This window comes from Anomaloglossus baeobatrachus, chromosome 7 (assembly GCF_048569485.1).
Source record: "Anomaloglossus baeobatrachus isolate aAnoBae1 chromosome 7, aAnoBae1.hap1, whole genome shotgun sequence".
NCBI classification, from domain to species: domain Eukaryota; kingdom Metazoa; phylum Chordata; class Amphibia; order Anura; family Aromobatidae; genus Anomaloglossus; species Anomaloglossus baeobatrachus.
The window spans coordinates 17,505,318-17,531,140 of NC_134359.1; the positions used below are offsets into that span (position 1 = coordinate 17,505,318).

A 25,823-nucleotide genomic window follows, 5' to 3' on the forward strand; every position below is an offset into this window, starting at 1 on the left:
CGGATGGGTTACACACTCACCAGCTGGATTGAGGGGCTCCGGATCTGTCCCCCAAATGGACTGGAGTCCAAATGTCTCATGTGAACTGCTCCAAGCATCGTACCGCGAATTCTGAAGTGAATGCAGCCTCTGTGGAATCGTCAGTCTGCGGAGCAGAGACAGGTCAGTACGCCATCATCCACCTCGCACAGACCCCGGCTATTACAGGCTCCAAAAATACCAAGCCTGAAAAATAATAAGAAGTCATCCTCTAATTTCAACCGTTTATTTACTTTGTATCATTCTTCTGGTTCTCTGCACGCAGCCTGCAGTGTAAAGAATGGAGGCTTCAGTCTGATATATATAGGTCATTTTCCTGATTTTTACACTATAACTTAGTGTATCTCGTGTAAAAAGAGAATAGGTGTATATACATGTATGCATTTCCTATGAATGTTTCCATAGCAACCAGAAAGAGAGCCTCCATTCTTTACACTGCAGGCTGCATTCATACCACAGGAGAAGGGTGCAGAGGACAGACAAGGCACAAAGTGACTTCTTTTCCTATGAGACAGAGAAGATATATACCCAACGAGGTGCAGAAAGGGGTCTCATCTCCAGCCGCTGTGAATGGGGGGAGGCAGCAAATGTACTTAATCATCCCAGGACCAGTGCTGCAGCCAGTCAGCTCAGCGGCTCTGCTCTCTACTTGGCAGAACCAACCGGTGAGCTCAGCGGCTCTGCTCCCTACTTGGCAGAACCAATCAGTGAGCTCAGCAGCTCTGCTCTCTACTTGGCAGAACCAATCAGTGAGCTCAGCAGCTCTGCTCTCTACTTGGCAGAACCAACCAGTGAGCTCAGTGGCTCTGCTCTCTACTTGGCAGAACCAATCAGTGAGCTCAGCGGCTCTGCTCTCTACTTGGCAGAACCAATCAGTGAGCTCAGTGGCTCTGCTCTCTACTTGGCAGAACCAATCAGTGAGCTCAGCGGCTCTGCTCTCTACTGGGCAGAACCAACCAGTGAGCTCAGCGGCTCTGCTCCCTACTTGGCAGAACCAATCAGTGAGCTCAGCAGCTCTGCTCTCTACTTGGCAGAACCAATCAGTGAGCTCAGCGGCTCTGCTCTCTACTGGGCAGAACCAATCAGTGAGCTCAGTGGCTCTGCTCTCTACTTGGCAGAACCAACCAGTGAGCTCAGCAGCTCTGCTCTCTACTTGGCAGAACCAACCAGTGAGCTCAGCGGCTCTGCTCTCTACTGGGCAGAACCAACCAGTGAGCTCAGCGGCTCTGCTCTCTACTTGGCAGAACCAACCAGTGAGCTCAGCAGCTCTGCTCTCTACTTGGCAGAACCAATCAGTGAGCTCAGCAGCTCTGCTCTCTACTTGGCAGAACCAACCAGTGAGCTCAGCGGCTCTGCTCTCTACTTGGCAGAACCAACCAGTGAGCTCAGTGGCTCTGCTCTCTACTTGGCAGAACCAACCGGTGAGCTCAGCGGCTCTGCTCTCTACTGGGCAGAACCAACCAGTGAGCTCAGCGGCTCTGCTCTCTACTTGGCAGAACCAACCAGTGAGCTCAGCAGCTCTGCTCTCTACTTGGCAGAACCAACCAGTGAGCTCAGTGGCTCTGCTCTCTACTTGGCAGAACCAACCAGTGAGCTCAGCAGCTCTGCTCTCTACTGGGCAGAACCAACCAGTGAGCTCAGTGGCTCTGCTCTCTACTTGGCAGAACCAACCGGTGAGCTCAGCGGCTCTGCTCTCTACTTGGCAGAACCAACCAGTGAGCTCAGCGGCTCTGCTCTCTACTTGGCAGAACCAACCAGTGAGCTCAGTGGCTCTGCTCTCTACTTGGCAGAACCAACCAGTGAGCTCAGCAGCTCTGCTCTCTACTGGGCAGAACCAACCAGTGAGCTCAGTGGCTCTGCTCTCTACTTGGCAGAACCAACCGGTGAGCTCAGCGGCTCTGCTCTCTACTGGGCAGAACCAACCAGTGAGCTCAGTGGCTCTGCTCTCTACTTGGCAGAACCAACCAGTGAGCTCAGCGGCTCTGCTCTCTACTTGGCAGAACCAACCAGTGAGCTCAGCGGCTCTGCTCTCTACTTGGCAGAACCAACCAGTGAGCTCAGCAGCTCTGCTCTCTACTTGGGCAGAACCAATCAGTGAGCTCAGCAGCTCTGCTCTCTACTTGGCAGAACCAACCAGTGAGCTCAGCAGCTCTGCTCTCTACTGGGCAGAACCAATCAGTGAGCTCAGCGGCTCTGCTCTCTACTGGGCAGAACCAATCAGTGAGCTCAGTGGCTCTGCTCTCTACTTGGCAGAACCAACCGGTGAGCTCAGCGGCTCTGCTCTCTACTTGGCAGAATCAATCAGTGAGCTCAGCAGCTCTGCTCTCTACTTGGCAGAACCAATCAGTGAGCTCAGTGGCTCTGCTCTCTACTTGGCAGAACCAACCAGTGAGCTCAGCGGCTCTGCTCTCTACTGGGCAGAACCAATCAGTGAGCTCAGCAGCTCTTCTCTCTACTCGGGCAGAACCGCTGAGCTCAGTCATTGGCTGCAGCGCTATCGACGTGACGTCAGCATATCAGACAATACTGAACACCGGGAGCAGCGGCAAAGACTCAGCGCTGGACCTGGGGAGGGGGAGTAAAGCACAGTTTGTTTGTTTTCTAATAGACTGCTCTGGGGGACCAATATCTTCTGAAAGTTGACAGCCCCTTTAATTTCCAAATGCCCTTTAATTGCTGCTCTGAGCAAGGAATGTCTTCAGCAATGGTCGTCACGGATTTCTGGGTACAGGAGACCCCCCCATTACTGGCAGAGGGGGTGAGGGCCCCCATTCATTTTACACTTAAAGGGATATTCCAAAAATGTATCAGCAATCTACAGATTATTGTGCAAAGTTCCTGATGGCTGCGTCCCTCAGAGGACAACAAAGAGTGCCTGGTCCCCAGCAGCCACCAGCCCCAAACACTGAGCACAGCCGGTGTATATCACAGGCAGAGCACAAGATACAGCACCTAGGAGAGTAGTGACGTCACAAGTCGGGTGTATCTCCTGTGTAAGACTACCGACAAGCCATTAGCCCCTGGTCACACGCTGCATACATCGGTGGCGGCCGCGGTGCAGGAGACTGTCCGTCCTCACGGTTCGCTCGTCTTGCCGGCAGCCATGATCCGTCTCCTAGGTAACGGGACGCGGCCCTGTGTGTTGGGAAGAGCGTTGCTTGGTAACCACGGCAGCCGCGCAGGCTCAAATCTGTGAGAAAGCGAAGCAATAAAGATTGCGCTGGTGTCGCAAATTTTCCCGCTAAACTGCACTGCACGTGGATGACTGGTGCACAGTGTGAACGTGAGTCTGCTGTGCGGTAATCAGGCAGCTATCCGCAGATTGCGCTTCATAGTAACCTAAATGTAAGGTATTTAAAGTATGTAGAGGGTGAAGATCTGTGGGGAACGCTCAGAAAATGTTTCTTTTTGGCAGGAAATGCCCCACTGAAGACACCAGGCATCAACGAGGAGCAGAGGTGGAGGTAACACTGCGCCACCCCCCGAAACCACGGAACACGACCCCAAAATACCAGCTGTCTTCTTCAGGGGCCCCCAGTATCAGGGCATGACCAGCCTGTAGTCATGGAGACGGGACCAGCTCCTGGTGTATGTGGCCCCTGGAAGACCGAGTCCTAGTTACCAGTACCGAGCACCTGAGCATGGTAGTGCCCGCTCATCACTAGTTACCAGTACTGAGCACCCGAGCATGGTAGTGCCCGCTCATCACTAGTTACCAGTACTGAGCACCCGAGCATGGTAGTGCCCGCTCATCACTAGTTACCAGTACAGAGCACCCGAGCATGGTAGTGCCCGCTCATCACTAGTTACCAGTACAGAGCACCCGAGCATGGTAGTGCCCGCTCATCACTAGTTACCAGTACAGAGCACCCGAGCATGGTAGTGCCCGCTCATCACTAGTTACCAGTACAGAGCACCCGAGCATGGTAGTGCCCGCTCATCACTAGTTACCAGTACAGAGCACCCGAGCATGGTAGTGCCCGCTCATCACTAGTTACCAGTACTGAGCACCTGAGCATGGTAGTGCCCGCTCATCACTAGTTACCAGTACTGAGCCCCCGAGCATGGTAGTGCCCGCTCATCACTAGTTACCAGTACTGAGCACCTGAGCATGGTAGTGCCCGCTCATCACTAGTTACCAGTACTGAGCACCCGAGCATGGTAGTGCCCGCTCATCACTAGTTACCAGTACAGAGCACCCGAGCATGGTAGTGCCCGCTCATCACTAGTTACCAGTACCGAGCACCCGAGCATGGTAGTGCCCGCTCATCACTAGTTACCAGTACTGAGCACCTGAGCATGGTAGTGCCCGCTCATCACTAGTTACCAGTACTGAGCACCCGAGCATGGTAGTGCCCGCTCATCACTAGTTACCAGTACTGAGGACCTGAGCATGGTAGTGCCCGCTCATCACTAGTTACCAGTACTGAGCACCCGAGCATGGTAGTGCCCGCTCATCACTAGTTACCAGTACTGAGGACCTGAGCATGGTAGTGCCCGCTCATCACTAGTTACCAGTACCGAGCACCCGAGCATGGTAGTGCCCGCTCATCACTAGTTACCAGTACTGAGGACCTGAGCATGGTAGTGCCCACTCATCACTAGTTACCAGTACTGAGCACCCGAGCATGGTAGTGCCCACTCATCACTAGTTACCAGTACAGAGCACCCGAGCATGGTAGTGCCCGCTCATCACTAGTTACCAGTACTGAGCACCCGAGCATGGTAGTGCCCGCTCATCACTAGTTACCAGTACTGAGCACCCGAGCATGGTAGTGCCCGCTCATCACTAGTTACCAGTACTGAGCACCTGAGCATGGTAGTGCCCGCTCATCACTAGTTACCAGTACTGAACCCCCGAGCATGGTAGTGCCCGCTCATCACTAGTTACCAGTACTGAGCCCCCGAGCATGGTAGTGCCCGCTCATCACTAGTTACCAGTACTGAGCCCCCGAGCATAGTAGTGCCCGCTCATCACTAGTTACCAGTACTGAGCCCCCGAGCATGGTAGTGCCCGCTCATCACTAGTTACCAGTACTGAGCCCCCGAGCATGGTAGTGCCCGCTCATCACTAGTTACGAGTACTGAGCACCCGAGCATGGTAGTGCCCGCTCATCACTAGTAACCAGTACTGAGCACCCGAGCATGGTAGTGCCCGCTCATCACTAGTTACCAGTACTGAGCACCCGAGCATGGTAGTGCCCACTCATCACTAGTTACCAGTACTGAGCACCTGAGCATGGTAGTGCCCGCTCATCACTTGTTACCAGTACTGAGCACCCGAGCATGGTAGTGCCCGCTCATCACTAGTTACCAGTACTGAGCCCCCGAGCATGGTAGTGCCCGCTCATCAGTAGTTGCCAGTACTGAGCACCCGAGCATGGTAGTGCCCGCTCATCACTAGTTACCAGTACAGAGCCCCCGAGCATGGTAGTGCCCACTCATCACTAGTTACGAGTACTGAGCACCCGAGCATGGTAGTGCCCACTCATCACTAGTTACGAGTACTGAGCACCCGAGCATGGTAGTGCCCACTCATCACTAGTTACGAGTACTGAGCACCCGAGCATGGTAGTGCCCGCTCATCACTAGTTACGAGTACTGAGCACCCGAGCATGGTAGTGCCCACTCATCACTAGTTACGAGTACTGAGCACCCGAGCATGGTAGTGCCCGCTCATCACTAGTTACCAGTACTGAGCACCTGAGCATGGTAGTGCCCGCTCATCACTAGTTACCAGTACTGAGCACCTGAGCATGGTAGTGCCCACTCATCACTAGTTACCAGTACTGAGCACCTGAGCATAGTAGTGCCCACTCATCACTAGTTACCAGTACTGAGCACCTGAGCATAGTAGTGCCCGCTCATCACTAGTTACCAGTACTGAGCACCCGAGCATGGTAGTGCCCACTCATCACTAGTTACCAGTACTGAGCACCTGAGCATGGTAGTGCCCGCTCATCACTTGTTACCAGTACTGAGCACCCGAGCATGGTAGTGCCCGCTCATCACTAGTTACCAGTACTGAGCACCCGAGCATGGTAGTGCCCGCTCATCACTAGTTACCAGTACAGAGCCCCCGAGCATGGTAGTGCCCACTCATCACTAGTTACGAGTACTGAGCACCCGAGCATGGTAGTGCCCGCTCATCACTAGTTACCAGTACAGAGCACCTGAGCATGGTAGTGCTCGCTTATCACTAGTTACCAGTACTGAGCACCCGAGCATGGTAGTGCTCGCTTATCACTAGGTACCAGTACTGAGCACCCGAGCATGGTAGTGCCCGCTCATCACTAGTGACCAGTACTGAGCACCCGAGCATGGTAGTGCCCGCTCATCACTAGTTACCAGTACTGAGCACCCGAGCATGGTAGTGCACACTCATCACTAGTTACGAGTACTGAGCACCCGAGCATGGTAGTGCCCGCTCATCACTAGTTACCAGTACTGAGCACCCGAGCATGGTAGTGCCCGCTCATCACTAGTTACCAGTACTGAGCACCTGAGCATGGTAGTGCCCGCTCATCACTAGGTACCAGTACTGAGCACCCGAGCATGGTAGTGCCCGCTCATCACTAGTTACCAGTACTGAGCACCCGAGCATGGTAGTGCCCGCTCATCACTAGTTACCAGTACTGAGCACCTGAGCATGGTAGTGCCCGCTCATCACTAGTTACCAGTACTGAGCACCTGAGCATGGTAGTGCTCACTCATCACTAGTTACCAGTACTGAGCACCTGAGCATGGTAGTGCTCGCTCATCACTAGTTACCAGTACTGAGCACCTGAGCATGGTAGTGCCCGCTCATCACTAGTTACCAGTACTGAGCACCTGAGCATGGTAGTGCTCACTCATCACTAGTTACCAGTACTGAGCACCTGAGCATGGTAGTGCTCGCTCATCACTAGTTACCAGTACTGAGCACCCGAGCATGGTAGTGCTCGCTCATCACTAGTAACCAGTACTGAGCATGGTAGTGCCCGCTCATCACTAGTTACCAGTACTGAGCACCTGAGCATGGTAGTGCCCGCTCATCACTAGTTATCAGTACTGAGCACCCGAGCATGGTAGTGCCCGCTCATCACTAGTTACCAGTACTGAGCACCCGAGCATGGTAGTGCCCGCTCATCACTAGTTACCAGTACTGAGCACCCGAGCATGGTAGTGCCCGCTCATCACTAGTTACCAGTACTGAGCACCCGAGCATGGTAGTGCCCGCTCATCACTAATAATTTGGTCTTATAACCAATGAATGATGTGAAGATGAATGTGATCCGCTAATAACAGCGTCTCGCTGGGATCGCGGCCCCTCCGTGGTGCAGATTACAGGTGTATTTCATAACCGGAGAGTGGATCGCTGTTTAAGGCTCGGGGATAAGTGGGATTAATGAAGCACTAATGAGATCGGGCTGTGTATACACGGTGAGTCATGCACCACGGGGGCCATAAATCAGCGCTCCCGGGCCAAGAAGCAGAACTGGGCCCTCTGCCCGTCTCTCCCAAGCAGAGCCATAAATTAAAAAAAAATACTGCTCCTGACGGCCGCTGTCACTGCAGGAGCTACAGCAGCGCATTCATCACTTTAATGCTTGTACTTTGCAAATTAAAGCTGTCAGCGCGCAGCGAGGAGCCCGATTTCAATCGTTTACGTCCTTCCATATTCGCTGACCCCCCCCTCACTTTTCATCCTTTCTTCCTTCTCTATGAATCTCTCTGGCTGACAAGTGTCTGTGTCCTGGGACCAGTGCGTTTCTCTTCCAGATTTAATCCACAGTGGAATTATTTTCTCTTTTAATTCAGAAGAAAATTGGCCCAAATTAAACTTTAGTCACGAGGCTTCCGGTCATCCACGCTGCCGAGGCCTGGACGTCTGTGCACGGAGGCGGCCAAGTGCTGAGGCTCCATCAGGCCCATAAGAGCCCAGAGACTCTCCTTCAGGCACCATAGCCCCGATTCTGACAACTCGTACTCCAATCTCATTCCTACTGGAGCTGCTGAACTTTGTGCTACTTTGTTTTGTTTTTGTCTGTACAAGCCCCCACGTATTGTAAAGTGCTGCGGAATATGTTGGCGCTATAAACGTAAACATTATTATGTACACAGTGCCTGGACCAGCAGAATAGTGAGCGCAGCTCTGGAGTATAATACAGGAGGTAACTCAGGATCAGTAATGTAATGTATGTACACAGTGACTGCACCACAGAATAGTGAGCACAGCTCTGGAGTATATACAGGAGGTAACTCAGGATCAGTAATGTATGTATACAGTGAGTGCACCAGCAGAATAGTGAGTGCAGCTCTGGAGTATAATACAGGAGGTAACTCAGGATCAGTAATGTAATGTATGTAAACAGTGAGTGCACCAGCAGAATAGTGAGTGCAGCTCTGGAGTATAATACAGGAGGTAACTCAGGATCAGTAATGTATGTATACAGTGAGTGCACCAGCAGAATAGTGAGTGCAGCTCTGGAGTATAATACAGGAGGTAACTCAGGATCAGTAATGTAATGTATGTACACAGTGACTGCAGCAGCAGAATAGCGAGTGCAGCTCTGGAGTATTAATACAGAATGTAACTCAGGATCAGTAATGTATGTACACAGTGACTGCAGCAGCAGAATAGTGAGTGCAGCTCTGGAGTATAATACAGGAGGTAACTCAGGATCAGTAATGTAATGTAATGTATGTAAACAGTGAGTGCACCAGCAGAATAGTGAGTGCAGCTCTGGAGTATTAATACAGAATGTAACTCAGGATCAGTACAAGATAATATAATAATAAAAAAGTCAATTTTTATAGCGCCAATATATTCCGCAGCACTTTACAATTAAGCAGGAGCATGAACAGAGAAAAACAAAGTAGCACATAGTTCAGCAGCTACAGTAGGAATGAGGGCCTTAGGCCCCACTCACACTTGCGCTATTTTCACGCAAACGGACTCCGTCACTACTGTATTACAGTTCATTTATTTACAGTGTAAGCGCGACACCATGTGGACACAAGCGGGTAGTGCATGAGTCATGCTGTCGCTCTTCCACTGTAAATAAATGAACTGTAAACATTAGTGACGGAGTCCGTTTGCGTTGAAACAACGCAGATGTGAAACCAGCCTTACTCGAAAGCTTACAATCTATGTGGAAATAGGGGGACAGAAAGGTAAAACATGTCTGTAGTATCTGGTCCACCAGCACAATAGTGAGTGCAGCTCTGGAGTATAATACAGAATGTAACTCAAGATCAGTACAGGATCAGTAATGTAATGTATATACACAGTGACTGCAGCAGCAGAATAGTGAGTGCAGCTCTGGAGTATAATGTAGGAGGTAACTCGGGATTAGTTCAGGATAAATTAATTATAATTAACGTCACATAGTAGTAAATTCGGAGACTTAAGGTGTGAGCTTTTTTACAATGACCATCATATCACGTATAGTCCAGGAGGGATCCAGCGGGGCAGGATTTTTGCAGTAGGACACGCTGGGATCTTGCAGGATGTATAAGTATAGAATGTACTGAATTTCGCCATAATCTGCTTCCCAGCCCCATAAATTATCTAGTCTTTTTCTGTTCTCCAGGATATAAAGATTGAGTGATAACGGCACGGTCAGGAGTGGAGGACTCCGGGGTCACAGCACTCAATGATTATATCATCGTCAATAATCTTATCCCATGACCCCGTCCATCCCGATCCTGCACATCATCACTACTCTGCAATAAGGAGAGACATTCTGAGCAGATGTGAAAAGTGATTGTGTTGTTTATTTTACAGTGTTCCTCATATTTTCAGCCCACGTAATAACGCCACATGGTGCCAAGATAATACTGTCATATCCCATCTGCACCATATAGTGTATAGTGCCCGAGTGAGGCAGAGTATTGAATCACGCCTCTCAATGATGGGACCCACATGTATCAGACATTTGTCATAACCATAAATGTTTGAGGTGCAATAATACCGCCGTACGGTTACTATATACAACCCCTGGCACATATTATGGACTCACCTGGCTCTGAAGATCTTCATTCAGTTGTTTACTTTTGTTTAAAAAAAGCCGATCACAAACGGCACAAAACTAAAGTAATTTCCAATGGCAACTCTCTGGCTTTAAGAAATGCTAAAAAAAAAAAAATCATGAAAACAGCAGCCAGAAACAGTTACTTTTCCAGATGAAACAGGGGGAAAAATTATGGAATCATTCAATTATGAGGAAAAAATTATAGAATCATCCTATAAATTTTCATTCCCAAAACTAACACCTGTATCAGATAAGATCTGCTCGTTAGTCTGCATCTAAAAAGGAGTGATCACACCTTGGAGCGCTGTTGCACCAAGTAGACGGACATGAATCATGGCTCCAACACCAGAGATGTCAATTGAAACAAAGGAGAGGATTATCAAACTCTTTAAAGAGGGTAAATCCTCATGCAATGTTGAAAAAGATGTTGGTTGTTCACAGTTAGCTGTGTCTAAAATCTGGACCAAATACAAACAACATGGGAAGGTTGTTAAAGGCAAACATACTGGTAGACCAAGGAAGACGTCAAAGCGTCAAGACAGGAAACCTAAAGCAATATGTCTTCAAAACAGGAAATACAAAACAAATGAGGAACGAATGGGAGGAAACTGGAGTCAATGTCTGTGACCGAACTGTAGGAAACCACCTAAAGGAAATTGGATTTACATACAGAAAAGCTAAACAATAGAAAGATGACTGACTGAAGAGAAGATGTAAATATCCACAGTCATTGATGATATGGGTCTGCATGTCAGGCAAAGGCACTGGGGAGATGGCTGTCATTATATCTTCAATAAATGCCCAAGTTTACATTGAAATGTTAGACACTTTTCTTATTTCATCAATTGAAAGGATGTTTGGGGATGATGAAATAATTTATCAAGATGATAATGCATCCTGCCATAGAGCAAAAACTGTGAAAACATTCCTTGAAAGAAGACACCTAAGGTCAGTGACATGGCCTGCACATAGTCCGGGTCTCAATCCAAGTGAAAATCTTTGGTGGAAGTTGAAGAAAATGGTCCATGACAAGATCCAACCTGCAAAGCTGATCTGCAACAGCAATCAGAGAAAGCTGGAGCCAGATTGATGAAGAGACTGTTTGTCACTCATTAAGTCCACGCCTCAGAGACTGCAAGCTGTTATAAAAGCCAGAGGTGGCGAAACACAACACTAGTGATGTATTACAGAAGGGGTCTTATGTTTGTTTTTTTCATGATTCCATGAATGTTTCCTCATAATTGAGTGATTCCATAATTTTCTCCCTGTTTGGTCTTGAAAAGTCACCGTTACTGGCTGCACAATATGTTTTCAGGATTTTTTTTAGTATTTCTTAAAGCCAGAAAGTTGCTATTTGAAATGACTTTAGTTTTGTGCCGTCTGTGATCAACTGAATGGACATCCTCAGAGCCAGGGGAGGCCAGAATTTTTGCCAGGGGTCATAGTACTGCAGCTCGGTCCCCAACTAATACCGCCACACATTCCTAAATAATATCCGAGTCTTAGAGATGGGTCCTAGGGGCCCCTAGAAAGTGGGGGCTTCTGGGCTTTACACCTCAGCCCTGCTTATAGGGCAAAGTTTTTGTTAGATTTAATACTATATTAACTGGGTGTATCGTTAATGGCGTAGTTAGAGGTTATTTTGTTTTTCTTTCTTCGAGGCTGGTATTGTCTAAATTCCACCTTTGTCCCCCATGCTTTACACTGCAGCTCTGCTTGTTCACTTTACCCATTATGGAGAGATGATTTTTCTATTATAACAAGGACAGAAAGATTATAAACTCCAAGCAACTAAATTACAAAGGAGAGAAAGCGAATAATCCGATATTCCGGCAGCTAAATAGGAAAGGGTTCTTTACAGTTAGAGCGGTCAGACTGTGGAATGCCGACCACAAGAGGTAGTAATGTCCGACACTATAACAGCTTTATATCAGGGCGGATGATTTCCTCAGTACACAAGATTGTCAGTTATAAATGACTTAATGACAAAATATATAATTGGTGGAGGAAGGTAAAGTGGATGGATCGGGGGCTTTCTTCAACATATGTAAGATATTGACACCCTGATACCGAGGGTCTGGAGTTTCCCTTTAAATAATATCAAGAGCGCCCTGAAGGGAGAGGATTCCTTGTTTGTCAGCGGAGTTTATTTTCATGTTATCCATTATTATTAACTTTCCGTCACCGCTTCTCTTTTACAAGGAAATAATCATAAATGAATCATCAGAACAGCGCCACCTGGTGTACAAATGATCATGAAACATAAATATTTGTGAACATCACCCACAATGATTCCAAATATAGCAACAACCCCGCAGACCATCCCTGGCTCCTGACAAGCCATGCTGAGACTTGTAGTTCGCCTATGACTATGTCTAGTTGACAGTAGACGCGCTGCGGCCATAAGATAAGAGAAACATAAAGTGACAATCGATTTTGCTGCGGTCCGGTCACTGATCATGGAAAATGCTGTATCTATGGAAGGAAAACCTCTCTAACAAACCCACTCAATAATCCAGAATATTTCATAATCCGGCTCCTATGGACCCCCACATGTGTATTATATCAATGACCATCCAATAATCCAGAATGTCCGGTGTCTGATCTTGTTGATGCCATATTAAAGGAATTTTACGGCATAAGGCCATTTTTGGTTGAATCCACTGTGACGACGCTTCCTATTTATTTGCTAAGAAATCCTGGTAATTGTGTCACGAGAAGTTCTGCAATATTCCACTATACTGCAGTCCTCACTGGATCCATGCTTCTGCTTGCTGTCAGTGAATGGAAACATGCATTGTTTGATGGGGGGTAAGAGCAGGTGGTACAGACCCAATATCCCTCACCCTGAGTGTTTGCTACAATTGTATCCACATCAGCAGTAAGTACCTAGCATTGTTACATTGTATCGCTCTGGGGGGGTTGTCTAGATTGGATACAATTGTAGCAGATGCTCAGCTGTGAGCAGGTTTTGATCTATTTAGGATTCAGTCTCTTGATGTAAATTTGGATTTTTGTCCTAAAAAAAGATGAAGTATTAACACAGAAATTATATTACAAAGCTACAGAACCTGTTACTCTTCAGGACCCTATTCTCTACATCAGAGGCGCATAGGTCGCCCCTCACCCCGTACCCCCCCCCACAAACCCCACAACTCTCAGAAGATAATTAAATACATATAAATTAAATCTCTCCACCCTCCTCGTGTCTGTGGAGTAATCCTGTCCATGGTGAATAAATAATGTTGGGCTGCCCGGTGCCCGAGGTCCATGATGTGCCCGTCTTATAGAGAGGACCTGGCCGCAGTCTCTTCCTCGGAGCAGAACGACTCCGGGCTGTAGCTGCTCTGGGCCGGGAGCCGCAAGATGTCCGTGCCACACTCCGCTGCTTGGAACGCGCCATCCTCTTCCTCATCTTCCTCCTCCTCTTCCTCGTCTTCGTCTTTCGGAGGCGTTTTGCCCCCGGATCTTTGGCTGGACGATCCCTGTTCTTTGGTTTTGCGGCTTCTTTTCCATTTCATCCTGCGATTCTGAAACCAGATCTTTACCTGGAAATGAAGGCAGAGATGAGGTTTAGATGGATTTACCTGTGCCGGGGTGTAAAAAAAAATAACCTTAAATGACTATATTTATCTCCGTCACCTCACAGCTGAGGGTTTGTTACAATTGTATCATAGAAACTCAACGAAATAATAGCGGTATTAATCCAATTCTTTTTTTTTTTTATTTTATTCATAGAAATTTTAAAAAACAAGCAAGCAGTGCACAGTATGGGCGAATTCACAGTCAAGTCAGATTCAAAACAGAATAATTATATGCGGTATAATACGTTCCCTGATGAAGAGGTGAAACGCGCGTCGGGAAGCTCGGGTGGAACACAGATCAAGCAGTTAAAGGGAACCTGTCATCAGAAATTGAGCTTTAAACCTAAAAGATTACCCCTCTGCAGCTCCTGGGCTGCATTCTAGCAGGTTCCTGTACTTTTTGTGTCCCCTTTTAAACCAAATTAAACACTTTATAAAGTTGTACCTTTTTGTCTGCAATTCTTGTAAATTCTCCATGGGGGCGGGCTCTCTTGCGTCCGTTACTGTCCCTCCTTCTGGTTTACGCCGTCCCTCATTGCTTCATTTCATAGATCAGGACGCCGCCCACAGCGCCCGAGGTCCCGTGCACGCGAGGACTGCTGGTGACGTGGTCGCAGGCACGATATTATGCCCGCCCATAATACCGTGGCCGCGCTCTCCCCTTTGCCTCCTGCGTTCTGCGCAAGCGCTGGCCAAATGATCCGACGTCGCCTTTCCCATCTTGCCCTGCAGCAGGAAATAGATGGGAGGAGCGGATCAGGCCACCACAGGTTACGAGGAGACGCTTGCGCAGAACGCAGGAGGCAAAGGGGAAAGTGCGGTCATGAGGTTATGGGCGGCACTTGCTGATGACACTCACAGTGCCGCCCATAACCTCGTGCCCGCGCAAAGCGTCACCAGCGGTCACACGTGCACACAGTGCACGGCACCGCTACAGTCGCACAGCGCATGCGCAGGACCACGGGCACCCAGGGGCGGCGTCCTGAGGTTTGAAATTCAGCGTTCGGGGGCGGCGTAAATCGCCAGGAGAGCAACGGACACCAGGCAGCCCGCCCCCATGGATAATTTTCAAAATTTGCATACGAAAAGGTACAAGTTTATAAAGTATTTATTTGGTATAAAAGGGGCCACAAAAACTATAGGAAGCTTCCTAGAATGCAGCCCAGGAGCTGCAGAGGGGGGAACTTTTAGGTTTACAGGTAAATTTCTGATGACAGGTTCCCTTTAACCGATCAGTACTTTAATGCAACCTTACTGGTATTTATGAATCGATGTTGGTTACACTGATGTAATACTACTAAAGGGAGGAATACAAGCTACAGTTAGGTCCAGAAATATTTGGACAGTGACACAATTTTGGCGAGTTGGGCTCTGCATGCCACCACATTGGATTTGAAATGAAACCTCTACAACAGAATTCAAGTGCAGATTGTAACGTTTAATTTGAAGGTTTGAACAAAAATATCTGATAGAAATTGTAGGAATTGTCACATTTCTTTACAAACACTCCACATTTTAGGAGGTCAAAAGTAATTGGACAAATAAACCAAATCCAAAAAAAAAATTTTTATTTTCAATATTTTGTTGCGAATCCTTTGGAGGCAATCACTGCCTTAAGTCTGGAACCCATGGACATCACCAAACGCTGGGTTTCCTCCTTCTTAATGCTTTGCCAGGCCTTTACAGCCGCAGCCTTCAGGTCTTGCTTGTTTGTGGGTCTTTCCGTCTTAAGTCTGGATTTGAGCAAGTGAAATGCATGCTCAATTGGGTTAAGATCTGGTGATCGACTTGGCCATTGCAGAATGTTCCACTTTTTTGCACTCATGAACTCCTGGGTAGCTTTGGTTGTATGCTTGGGGTCATTGTCCATCTGTACTATGAAGCGCCGTCCGATCAACTTTGCGGCATTTGGCTGAATCTGGGCTGAAAGTATATCCCGGTACACTTCAGAATTCATCCAGCTACTCTTGTCTGCTGTTATGTCATCAATAAACACAAGTGACCCAGTGCCATTGAAAGCCATGCATGCCCATGCCATCACGTTGCCTCCACCATGCTTTACAGAGGATGTGGTGTGCCTTGGATCATGTGCCGTTCCCTTTCTTCTCCAAACTTTTTTCTTCCCATCATTCTGGTACAGGTTGATCTTGGTCTCATCTGTCCATAGAATACTTTTCCAGAACTGAGCTGGCTTCATGAGGTGTTTTTCAGCAAATGTAACTCTGGCCTGTCTATTTTTGGAATTGATGAATGGTTTGCATCTAGATGTGAACCCTTTGTATTTACTTTCATGGAGTCTTCTCTTTACTGGTGACTTAGAGACAGATACACCTACTTCACTGAGAGTGTTCTGGACTTCAGTTGATGTTGTGAACGGGTTCTTCTTCTCCAAAGAAAGTATGCGGCGATCATCCACCACTGTTGTCATCCGTGGACGCCCAGGCCTTTTTGAGTTCCCAAGCTCACCAGTCAATTCCTTTTTTCTCAGAATGTACCCGACTGTTGATTTTGCTACTCCAAGCATGTCTGCTATCTCTCTGATGGATTTTTTCTTTTTTTTCAGCCTCAGGATGTTCTGCTTCACCTCAATTGAGAGTTCCTTAGACCGCATGTTGTCTGGTCACAGCAACAGCTTCCAAATGCAAAACCACACACCTATAATCAACCCCAGACCTTTTAACTACTTCATTGATTACAGGTTAACGAGGGAGACGCCTTCAGAGTTAATTGCAGCCCTTAGAGTCCGTTGTCCAATTACTTTTGGTCCCTTGAAAAAGAGGAGGCTATGCATTACAGAGCTATGATTCCTAAACCCTTTCTCCGATTTGGATGTGAAAACTCTCATATTGCAGCTGGGAGTGTGCACTTTCAGCCCATATTATATATAGAATTGTATTTCTGAACATATTTTTGTAAACAGCTAAAATAACAAAACTTGTGTCACTGTCCAAATATTTCTGGACCTAACTGTATACCTTATCAAGGACTTAGGCGGGCTTTGCACACTACGACATCGCAGGTGCGATGTTGATGGGGTCAAATTGAAAGTGACGCACATCCGGCATCGCAGGCGACATCGTAGTGTGTAAAGCCCAGATGATATGATTAACGAGCGCAAAATCATCGTAATTGTATCATCGGTGCAGCGTCGGTGTAATCCATAATTACGCTGATGCGACGGTCCGATGTTGTTCCTCGCTCCTGCGGCAGCACACATCGCTGTGTGTGAAGTCACAGGAGCGAGGAACATCTCCTACCGGCGTCACCGCGGCTTCCGTAGGATATGTGGAAGGAAGGAGGTGGGCGAGATGTTTACATCCCGCTCATCTCCGCCCCTCCGCCGCTATTGGCCGCCTGCCGTGTGACGTCGCTATGACGCCGCACGACCAGCCCCCTTAGGAAGGAGGCGGGTCGCCGGCCAGAGCGACGGTCGCAGGACAGGTGAGTGCATGTGAAGCTGCCGTAGCGATAATTTTCGCTACGCCAGCTATCACACGATATTGTACCTGCAACGGGGGCGGGCACTATCGCGTGCGACATCGCAGCATCGGCTTGCGATGTCGCAACGTGCAAAGCCGCCCTTAGTGCAAACCAATTTACTGGAAGTTTAACTATTTAATTACTGGGTGCACTATAGTTAAAAATCTTCCTTGTATTTCATTATCTACATTGAGGTAGCATAACTACCGCATAGAATTATTCTGTTTTGAATCTGACTTGACTGTGAATTCGCCCATACTGTGCACTGCTTGCTTGTTTTTTGTGTTTTAAAATTTATATTAATAAAATAAAAAAATAAAAAAAAAAAGAATTGGATTAATACCACTATTTTTTTCGTTGAGTTTCTATGTAAATTGGGTGGTTCCGTGATTACTCTCACATAGGTCGTGTGTAGTGACTTATAGATACCATTGTATCATGTAAAGATCCTCTGTGAGCGAAACGCATCCGTATCTCTTATGCTGGTAGTTTGCTACAATGTATCAGTGTAGGGTCCAGATTGGCTCACAGAGGATTGTATAGAGTCGATACAATGGTAACAAACCCTCAGACGGGGAAGAATCCGGCAGAGGCTTATCCATGTGCAGTTTGTTTACTGACTCGTCTGCTTGGTCATGCTTCTACAACACGCACTATAGGAGATTTGTTGACAATTTTACTTTTTTAATATTATTATTTAGTTGTAAATGTATTTTGAATGTGTAATGGTAACGAGCAATCATCACCGGCAACACTCATTATTCAGTTACATTTTATCACTGATGCCCACTAGAGGGCGCAACTGCATCTGGGGAAAAAAAAGTGCAATGGACCAGAAATGAAAAAAGTCTTCGGCTATGTGCGTATTTGCTGTGGTTTTTTTGCATTCTTTTTTTTTATTGGTTTTATGGAAATAAATGCAAATAAAAAGATGATTTTTACAGCAGCAGCAAAACCTGTGAGATTCCAGAAATCTCCATACACACATTTGCTTTTTTTTTCCCCGACTGAAATGGGAAACTGCTGCGTTTTTCAAAAGAGCCGCGTGTCAATTCTTTCAGCGTTTTTGCTGCTTTTTTTTCCCATTGAAAACAATGAGAAAGTGAAAAAACTCAGCTGCGTTTTTGCTGCTTTTGTGGTGAATGAAACAAACTGTATTTAAACATGAGCTGTAGACACAGAACAGGCCAAAAATGCTGCAAAAAAGGCAACGTGTTTACTGCCAAGAGATTAGGATTTGCTGCAGAAAAAAAAATACAGCAAAAAATACCCTAGCCTTAAGCGGGCTTTACACACAGCGACATCGCTAGAGATGTCGCTGGCGAAAGCGCCCGCCAATGTCGGTTGTGCGTCACGGGAAAATCGCTGCCTGTGGCACACAACATCGCCAGTCCCCATCACATGGACTTACCTGCCTAGCGAAGTCGCTGTGGCCGGTGAACCGGCTCCTTTCTAAGGGGGCGGTTCGTGCGGTGTCACAGCAACATCACTAAGCGGCCGCCCAATAGAAGCGGAGGGGCGGAGATGAGCGGCCGTAACATCCCGCTCACCTCCTTCCTTCCTCATTGCCGGAGGACGCAGGTACGGTGATGTTCCTCATGCCCGAGGTGTGACACGTAGCGATGTGTGCTGCCGCAGAAACGACGAACAACCAGCGTCCTGCAACAGCAACGATAATCGGGAAAGGAACGACGTGTCAACACTCAATGATTAGGTGAGTAATTTTGATCGTTAACGGTCGTTCCTGCGTTTCACACACAACAACATCGCTAACGAGGCCGAAAGTGCGTCACGGAATCCGTGACCCCAACAACATCTCGTTAGCGATGTCGCTGCGTGTGAAGCCCCCTTGAGAGTATGTGCACTTTACAGCAGATATTTCTGCACTATTTATAGATCTCTTGCAGATAAAACGATATTAAATAGACGCGTTTTTGCCATGTTTTTTACCTGCGTTTTTGTTGCAGATTATTCCTTTTTAGTGGGTGAAATCTGCAGCAAAATTGTTGAAAGACTTGACATGCTGCAGGTAAATCTAGCAAGCAGGAAATCCGCAACGTGTGCATGAGAGCACTTTGCTGGGACAAAGAAATCCTTCCGATTTTGTGAAAATCTGCACAGAAAAAAATGCAACAAAGCTACAATGTGTGCACAGACCCTAAGGCCATGTGCCCACGGGAGCTTTTTGTTGCGGAGTTTGCCGCGGAAAACCTGCAGATTTTTCTGGATATTCCAGATAAATCCGCAGGTTCTAGCATGTACAGGCACTCCCCATGTTACCCTATGGGACATGGGGAGTGTCTGTGTCCACGCTGCGGAAAGTGCGGCTGCGGAACATGCTGCAGAGATCCCTCAGCCGCACCTAACTGCATGTCAATTATTCATGCGGATTTACTTGCAGAGATCCCGGCCCTCCGCTATGGAGATAGAGGCCGGGACGTCCGCAGGTAAATCGCGTGAAACTCCGCATGTTTCCCGCAGCTATTCTGCTGGAAACTCGCAGCTAAAAATAGCTGCGGCTGCCGGCGGGCAGCTGCGGGAAACATGCGGCCGTACCTGCGAATATATCTGCAGGTATGAGCGTCCCGTGGGCACATGGCCTAAGGCTGCGACCGTACTTTGCGTTTCCAGCTGCGTTTCAGGTGCTTTTTAGGTCCGTTTTGAGAAGCACCTTTTCCAGCCAAATGCATGCGTTTTGATTTCACAGCAAAGTCTATGGAAAATGGGGATTTCTAGACCGCACTTTGCGTTTCTAAACGCTGCGTTTAATTTGCATATTTTGTGGCAGAAACCATGCGTTCAAAGAAGCAGCATGTCAATTGTTTCTGCCATTTTGGGTGCGTTTTGCCAACATTGAAGTCAATGAGAAAAGGCAAAAACCAAGATTACTTCAAATTCCTGCGTTTTATCTGCTTTTTCAGTGCAGACACAATGCGTTTTGAACTTACAAAACGCATGCTTTTTGCAAATTAAATTAATGATTACATATGTCCCTTTACACACACAGATAATCCGACAATTAAATTAAAGAAAATGTTAAATTTAGTGCTATTTTTCTAATAAATACTATATTACCGCTATAATTCCATTATATATTTCTATTTTCTTTTTAATTTCTGAACTTATGTTTTTAATCCTTTTTTTTTTTTTTTCTCTTTTTTCAATATATTTATTTGAATGTTTAACTTTTATTTAGCAGTGTCTTGATTTACAAAACGCAGGTGGAAAACCAGGTAAAAAGCGCTGAAAATGCATAAAAAACGCGGTAAATACGCATGCGTTTTCAGCGCTAAATTTCTGAAAAATGCAACTTTGGTCAAATCAATTAAGCACAAAATGTGCGTTTAGAAATGCAAGTAGGTGAACGCAAAGTGCGGTCGCAGCCTAACAGTTGCATGTGTGAAAGAAGACATAAACCAGAATGGCGACTACGAAGTTAGACAGTGGGTAAAAAAAATCATATGGACCTGAAAACAATGGGTCAGACTGAGCACTAATGGGGCACAATACCAAATATTACAGGGTATGTCTGCGGATTTTCATACCTGGGTCTCGGTCAGCATAAGAGACGTCGCCACCTCGAATCGCTTCGGTCGGGACAGGTACTTGTTCAGCTTGAACTGGTTTTCCAGCTCCAGCAGTTGTTGGCTGGTGAAAGCCGTCCGGGGGCGTCTGCACTTCCCCATGAGCCCTGGCTGAACGGAGGCTGCAAAGTAAGACCCCAGAGTCAGCAAACCGGTGTATATAATCTGGCTGTGGATTACAAAACCATCAATATACAGGGTGTCCCCCCATATCCTGTATATACCGCACCTATATACAGTGTGTCCACCCATATCCTGTATACACCGCACCTATATACAGTGTGTCCACCCATATCCTGTCCACCGCCATTAACTTGAGAACGGCGGCAGCTATAGGCATAGAAGTGGTGTCTAGGTGTAGTAAAGTATCCATGTGCTACGCAGTGAAACCACCTATTGCGCCACCTGGTGGAAAACAACGGAGTTAGCATTTTTATTTCGAAAATAAATGAGAGAGAAAAAAAGTGAATTACAAAGTTGTAGGGAATCATCAATTCAATACGAATCCACACCTTGCATACAGAAATGCTATGATTAAAACGTGTAAAACTCACAAGGCTGCGGACGTGAAGCGATACCTCATGGAGACCTTCCTACAAGTCATTGGGTATGGTGGCTGCGTGGAGTGGCCTCCGCTCACCTGACCTGACCCCATTGGACTTCTTTCTGTGAGGTCACATCAAACAGCAGGTGTATGCGACCCCTCCCCCAACATTGCAGGACCTACGACCACGTATCACAGATGCTTGTGCAAACGTGTCACCTACCATATTGCACAACGTGCAGCAAGATACAGTATGCTGTGCAGAGGCCAGATGTGCATTGCAGCAAAATACAGTATGCTGTGCAGAGGCCAGATGTGCATTGCAGCAAGATACAGTATGCTGTGCAGAGGCCAGATGTGCATTGCAGCAAGATACAGTATGCTGTGCAGAGGCCAGATGTGCATTGCAGCAAGATACAGTATGCTGTGCAGAGGCCAGATGTGCATTGCAGCAAGATACAGTATGCTGTGCAGAGGCCAGATGTGCATTGCAGCAAGATACAGTATGCTGTGCAGAGGCCAGATGTGCATTGCAGCAAGATACAGTATGCTGTGCAGAGGCCAGATGTGCATTGCAGCAAGATACAGTATGCTGTGCAGAGTCCAGATGTGCATTGCAGCAAGATACAGTATGCTGTGCAGAGGCCAGATGTGCATTGCAGCAAGATACAGTATGCTGTGCAGAGGCCAGATGTGCATTGCAGCCAGATACAGTATGCTGTGCAGAGGCCAGATGTGCATTGCAGCCAGATACAGTATGCTGTGCAGAGGCCAGATGTGCATTGCAGCCAGATACAGTATGCTGTGCAGAGTCCAGATGTGCATTGCAGCAAGATACAGTATGCTGTGCAGAGTCCAGATGTGCATTGCAGCCAGATACAGTATGCTGTGCAGAGGCCAGATGTGCATTGCAGCAAGATACAGTATGCTGTGCAGAGGCCAGATGTGCATTGCAGCCAGATACAGTATGCTGTGCAGAGGCCAGATGTGCATTGCAGCCAGATACAGTATGCTGTGCAGAGTCCAGATGTGCATTGCAGCAAGATACAGTATGCTGTGCAGAGGCCAGATGTGCATTGCAGCAAGATACAGTATGCTGTGCAGAGGCCAGATGTGCATTGCAGCTGACGGTGGCCACTATGAGCATCAAAGTTAAATGAGCGCCATATGCGTGACCAGCATTAAATGTTTTGGGGGGGTCATGGGTTTCAGATCATAGCATTTCTGAATGCAAGGTGTCGATTCCTATTGAATTGATGATGCCCTACAACTTTGTAATTCCCTTTTTTTCTCTATCTCGTTCCGTTTTCGAGATAAAAATGCTAACTTCGTTGTTTTCCACCAGGTGGCGTATAGGTGGTTTCATTGCGTAGCGCATGGCTACTTTACTATACCTAGACACCACTTCTATGCCTATAGCTGCCGCCGTTCTCAAGTTAATGGCGGTGGACAGGATATGGGTGGACACACTGTATACTGTGCAACAGCAGAAGACTATAAGGCCTTGTTCGCACGCTGCTTTTTTTGCTGCTTTTTTGGTGCAGTTTTGGGTGCAGTTTGTTGTCCTAAACTGCATCTATGACCTTCCCCAGCAAAGTCTATGAGAAATCCGAAAGGCTGTGCTCACATTGCTTCTTTTTTGCCTTCAGTTTTGGTTGCAGAAAAAAGCAGCAGCATTGCACTTCTTTTCTGCGGTTTATCCTGAGTTTTGCCAATGACAATGTTTTAAAAAAAAAAAAAAAAAACGCAGGCAAAAATGCACCAAATTGTATGCATTTTTTTTAATGCATTTTTTCGGCCAGAGGTGCGTTTTTTTTCTGAAGAAAGAAAAGTGCAGTGTGCGCACATACCCTTAGGATAAAAAAAATGCATAAAAACAACAAATATATTGTTAGGGAAGCAATTTTACAGGCACTTTGTATTATTACCTCGCATTTTTTTTCTTTTCTGTTTTTGCATTTTTATTTTCACACTTCGAATCTGAGAATCGCACAACTTTGACCTTTACAAAACACATTAAAATTAAATTAAAAATTAAAAACCACCCCCCAAAAATGACAGAAAAAGCACCAGACGTTTTAAATGTCCTGTTGGAGGAAAAAAAAAATGGTGGCAAGAAGTGTCCATGATGGTAGCCTCAGGCTGGTTTCTCAACTGTTCTCCACTTATCCATGGCAATTTTATTTTTTTTAAATGCCACATTTTTTTGTAACCATTTACAATTTTTTGTTTTTTAATTTTTTTTATGTTCTATATTAAAACTCCATACACGGCGCACACCGCATTAAAATCACCACTAAAATACCACATAAAAGAAATCGCTGTATGGCGCTCATTATTTTTTTTATTATTTATATTGCAGAATAGATTTGAAAGCTAAAATTGACATGAAAAAAAATTTACAAAAAAATCAGCCTCCATAAAGCGTATGTCGGTGTAAAAAAAAAAAAAATACTAATCTGGAAAACGCCGTAAAAATATTCTATAAGAACCACAAAGTAAAAAAAAAAAAAATATTTAAAAGATTGTAACAAATCTGGAAAAAAAACAGCATTTGGTTTGGCTGATATCTTTAGTTAAGGCTACTTTCACACTTGCGTTCAGCGCAGTCCGTCACTATGGAGAATAGCGCAGTCCGTTAACGCACTGCGTTATTCTCCATAGACTTATATGGACGACGCACTGTAACGCAAGTGTCTGCGTTGCATCCGCTGGACGACACAGCGTCGTTATTTTGACGCTGCGTCGGGCGGATGGAACGCTGCATGTAGCGTTTTTCTGCGCTTGGCGGAGTGTCAAAAAAACCGCAACCTGCAGGAATCCGTTTGGCGTCTGTTATTTTTATAATGGACGCCTATGGTGGCGGATTCCGTTAGAATGCGTCATTTGACGGATTCCGTTAACGCATCCGTCTTTACACAACTGCGCATGCCCAGATGTGTAAAGTCAAGGAAAAAAACCTATAACGGATTGCGTTATTTTGTACGATCCGTAGCATCCGTTGTGCCACTATATGCAACGCATCCGTTACACAATGCAATGCTATGGATCCCGTCCAACGCAAGTGTGAAACTAGCCTAAGTCTCAAGTTACACTGAAGGGTTAAACATTGACTTGTTGTTGTCCATTAGCATCACGTTTCCTCCTTTCTGGCGGAGAGCTCATCTGCAGACCCCTTTTCTGGGGGAGCATTGCCTGGCTGATCAGACTCCTTACCCTGCTGGAGGTCTCTGTGCCCCCAGATCTACAGCTCCATAATAATCGCTCCTGCGGAGGAGGACGGAGCTCGCAGATGAGCAGTGAACTTGTAGTCACTTTTGTGGAACAGATAAAATGAAGATAATTACCAGATTATGGCAACGAAACAATAAACTAATAAAATCATTACACAGGGAATTGTCGGTTTCCTCAAATCTTTCATGTGATATTGAAGGTCGTATCCTCATAAACGGAAGACTTCAAATGGAGCAGTCTCCGGTCCACAGATGGGGAGCTCCTCGCTTCCGGGACGGGTAACTGTAGGTTTGCCAATAGATATTCCTACTCAATATCACTCATCTTCAAAGGCGCAGTTCACACACCGTATGCAGAAAGTATCAAACCCCACGCTTTAATCAGTAAAAATCTAGTTTCATCCTTCAGCCCCAAATGTATAATTACTATTGTGACAGTGCAGAGCTCACTGATACCAGCGCATCCTGTACTAGGAGCCACCGGGTAACAAGTCCATTCACAACATTTCTTCCTCCTGAATCTTCCCCATCACCTGTGAGTGATATTACTGAGAAGTGGAAGGAACCGCAGCAACTCAGCACAAAGTGGAGACCCTGTAATGTTACAGAGCGGGGGGCCGAGTGCTGAGGAGCAGAGGATAGAAAAGTCCCCACCGCTCTTCTGACTCCATAACTGCAGAGTCCAGACCATATCTGGTAACATCAGCACAATCATTGCCAAGCAGCTGCAGCCGTACATCACCAAGCACAATGCCGAGCCGTACATCACCAAGCACAATGCTGAGCCGTACATCACCAAGCGCAATGCTGAGCCGTACATCACCAAGCACAATGCTGAGCCATACATCACCAAGCACAATGCCGAGCCGTACATCACCAAGCGCAATGCCGAGCCGTACATCACTAAGCGCAATGCCGAGCCGTACATCACCAAGCACAATGCCGAGCCGTACATCACTAAGCGCAATGCTGAGCCGTACATCACCAAGCACAATGCCGAGCCGTACATCACCAAGCACAATGCCGAGCCGTACATCACCAAGCACAATGCTGAGCCGTACATCACCAGGCACAATGCTGAGCCATACATCACCAGGCACAATGCTGAGCCATACATCACCAAGCGCAATGCTGAGCCGTACGTCACCAAGCACAATGCTGAGCGTTGGATGGAGGAGACGTGTTCTGTGCAGTGACGGATCGCACTTCTCTATCTGCATCTGATGGAGGGGTCTGGGTTTGGTGGAGGACGTTACCCCCTGACTGCACTGTGCCCGCTGTACAGATGGTGGAGGAGGAGGATGCTCCGGGCTGTTATCAGGGGGCGGCCGCGGCCTCTTCGC

The 25,823-nt window shown here is 47.0% G+C and overlaps 2 protein-coding genes across 2 annotated transcripts in view; both read right to left on the bottom strand.

The window, feature by feature from the left end:
* CFAP65 (cilia and flagella associated protein 65) overlaps window positions 1-3,186 on the bottom strand; it is a 91,654-nt gene extending 88,468 nt beyond the window's left edge. Inside the window, 2 exon segments of the mRNA XM_075317089.1 lie at window positions 21-225; window positions 2,992-3,186. Of these exon segments, the coding sequence (XP_075173204.1) occupies window positions 21-98 (78 nt within the window). The 5' untranslated portion in view covers window positions 99-225; window positions 2,992-3,186.
* Window positions 3,187-13,217: 10,031 nt separating this feature from the next.
* Window positions 13,218-25,823, bottom strand: part of LOC142245772 (motor neuron and pancreas homeobox protein 1-like) — a 33,613-nt gene continuing 21,007 nt past the window's right edge. The window contains exons 2-3 of the mRNA XM_075318729.1: window positions 20,665-20,825; window positions 13,218-13,603 (exon numbers count right to left, since the gene is read on the bottom strand). Coding sequence (XP_075174844.1) covers window positions 13,340-13,603; window positions 20,665-20,825 — 425 coding nt within the window. The 3' untranslated portion in view covers window positions 13,218-13,339. The remainder of the gene's footprint in view (window positions 13,604-20,664; window positions 20,826-25,823) is intronic.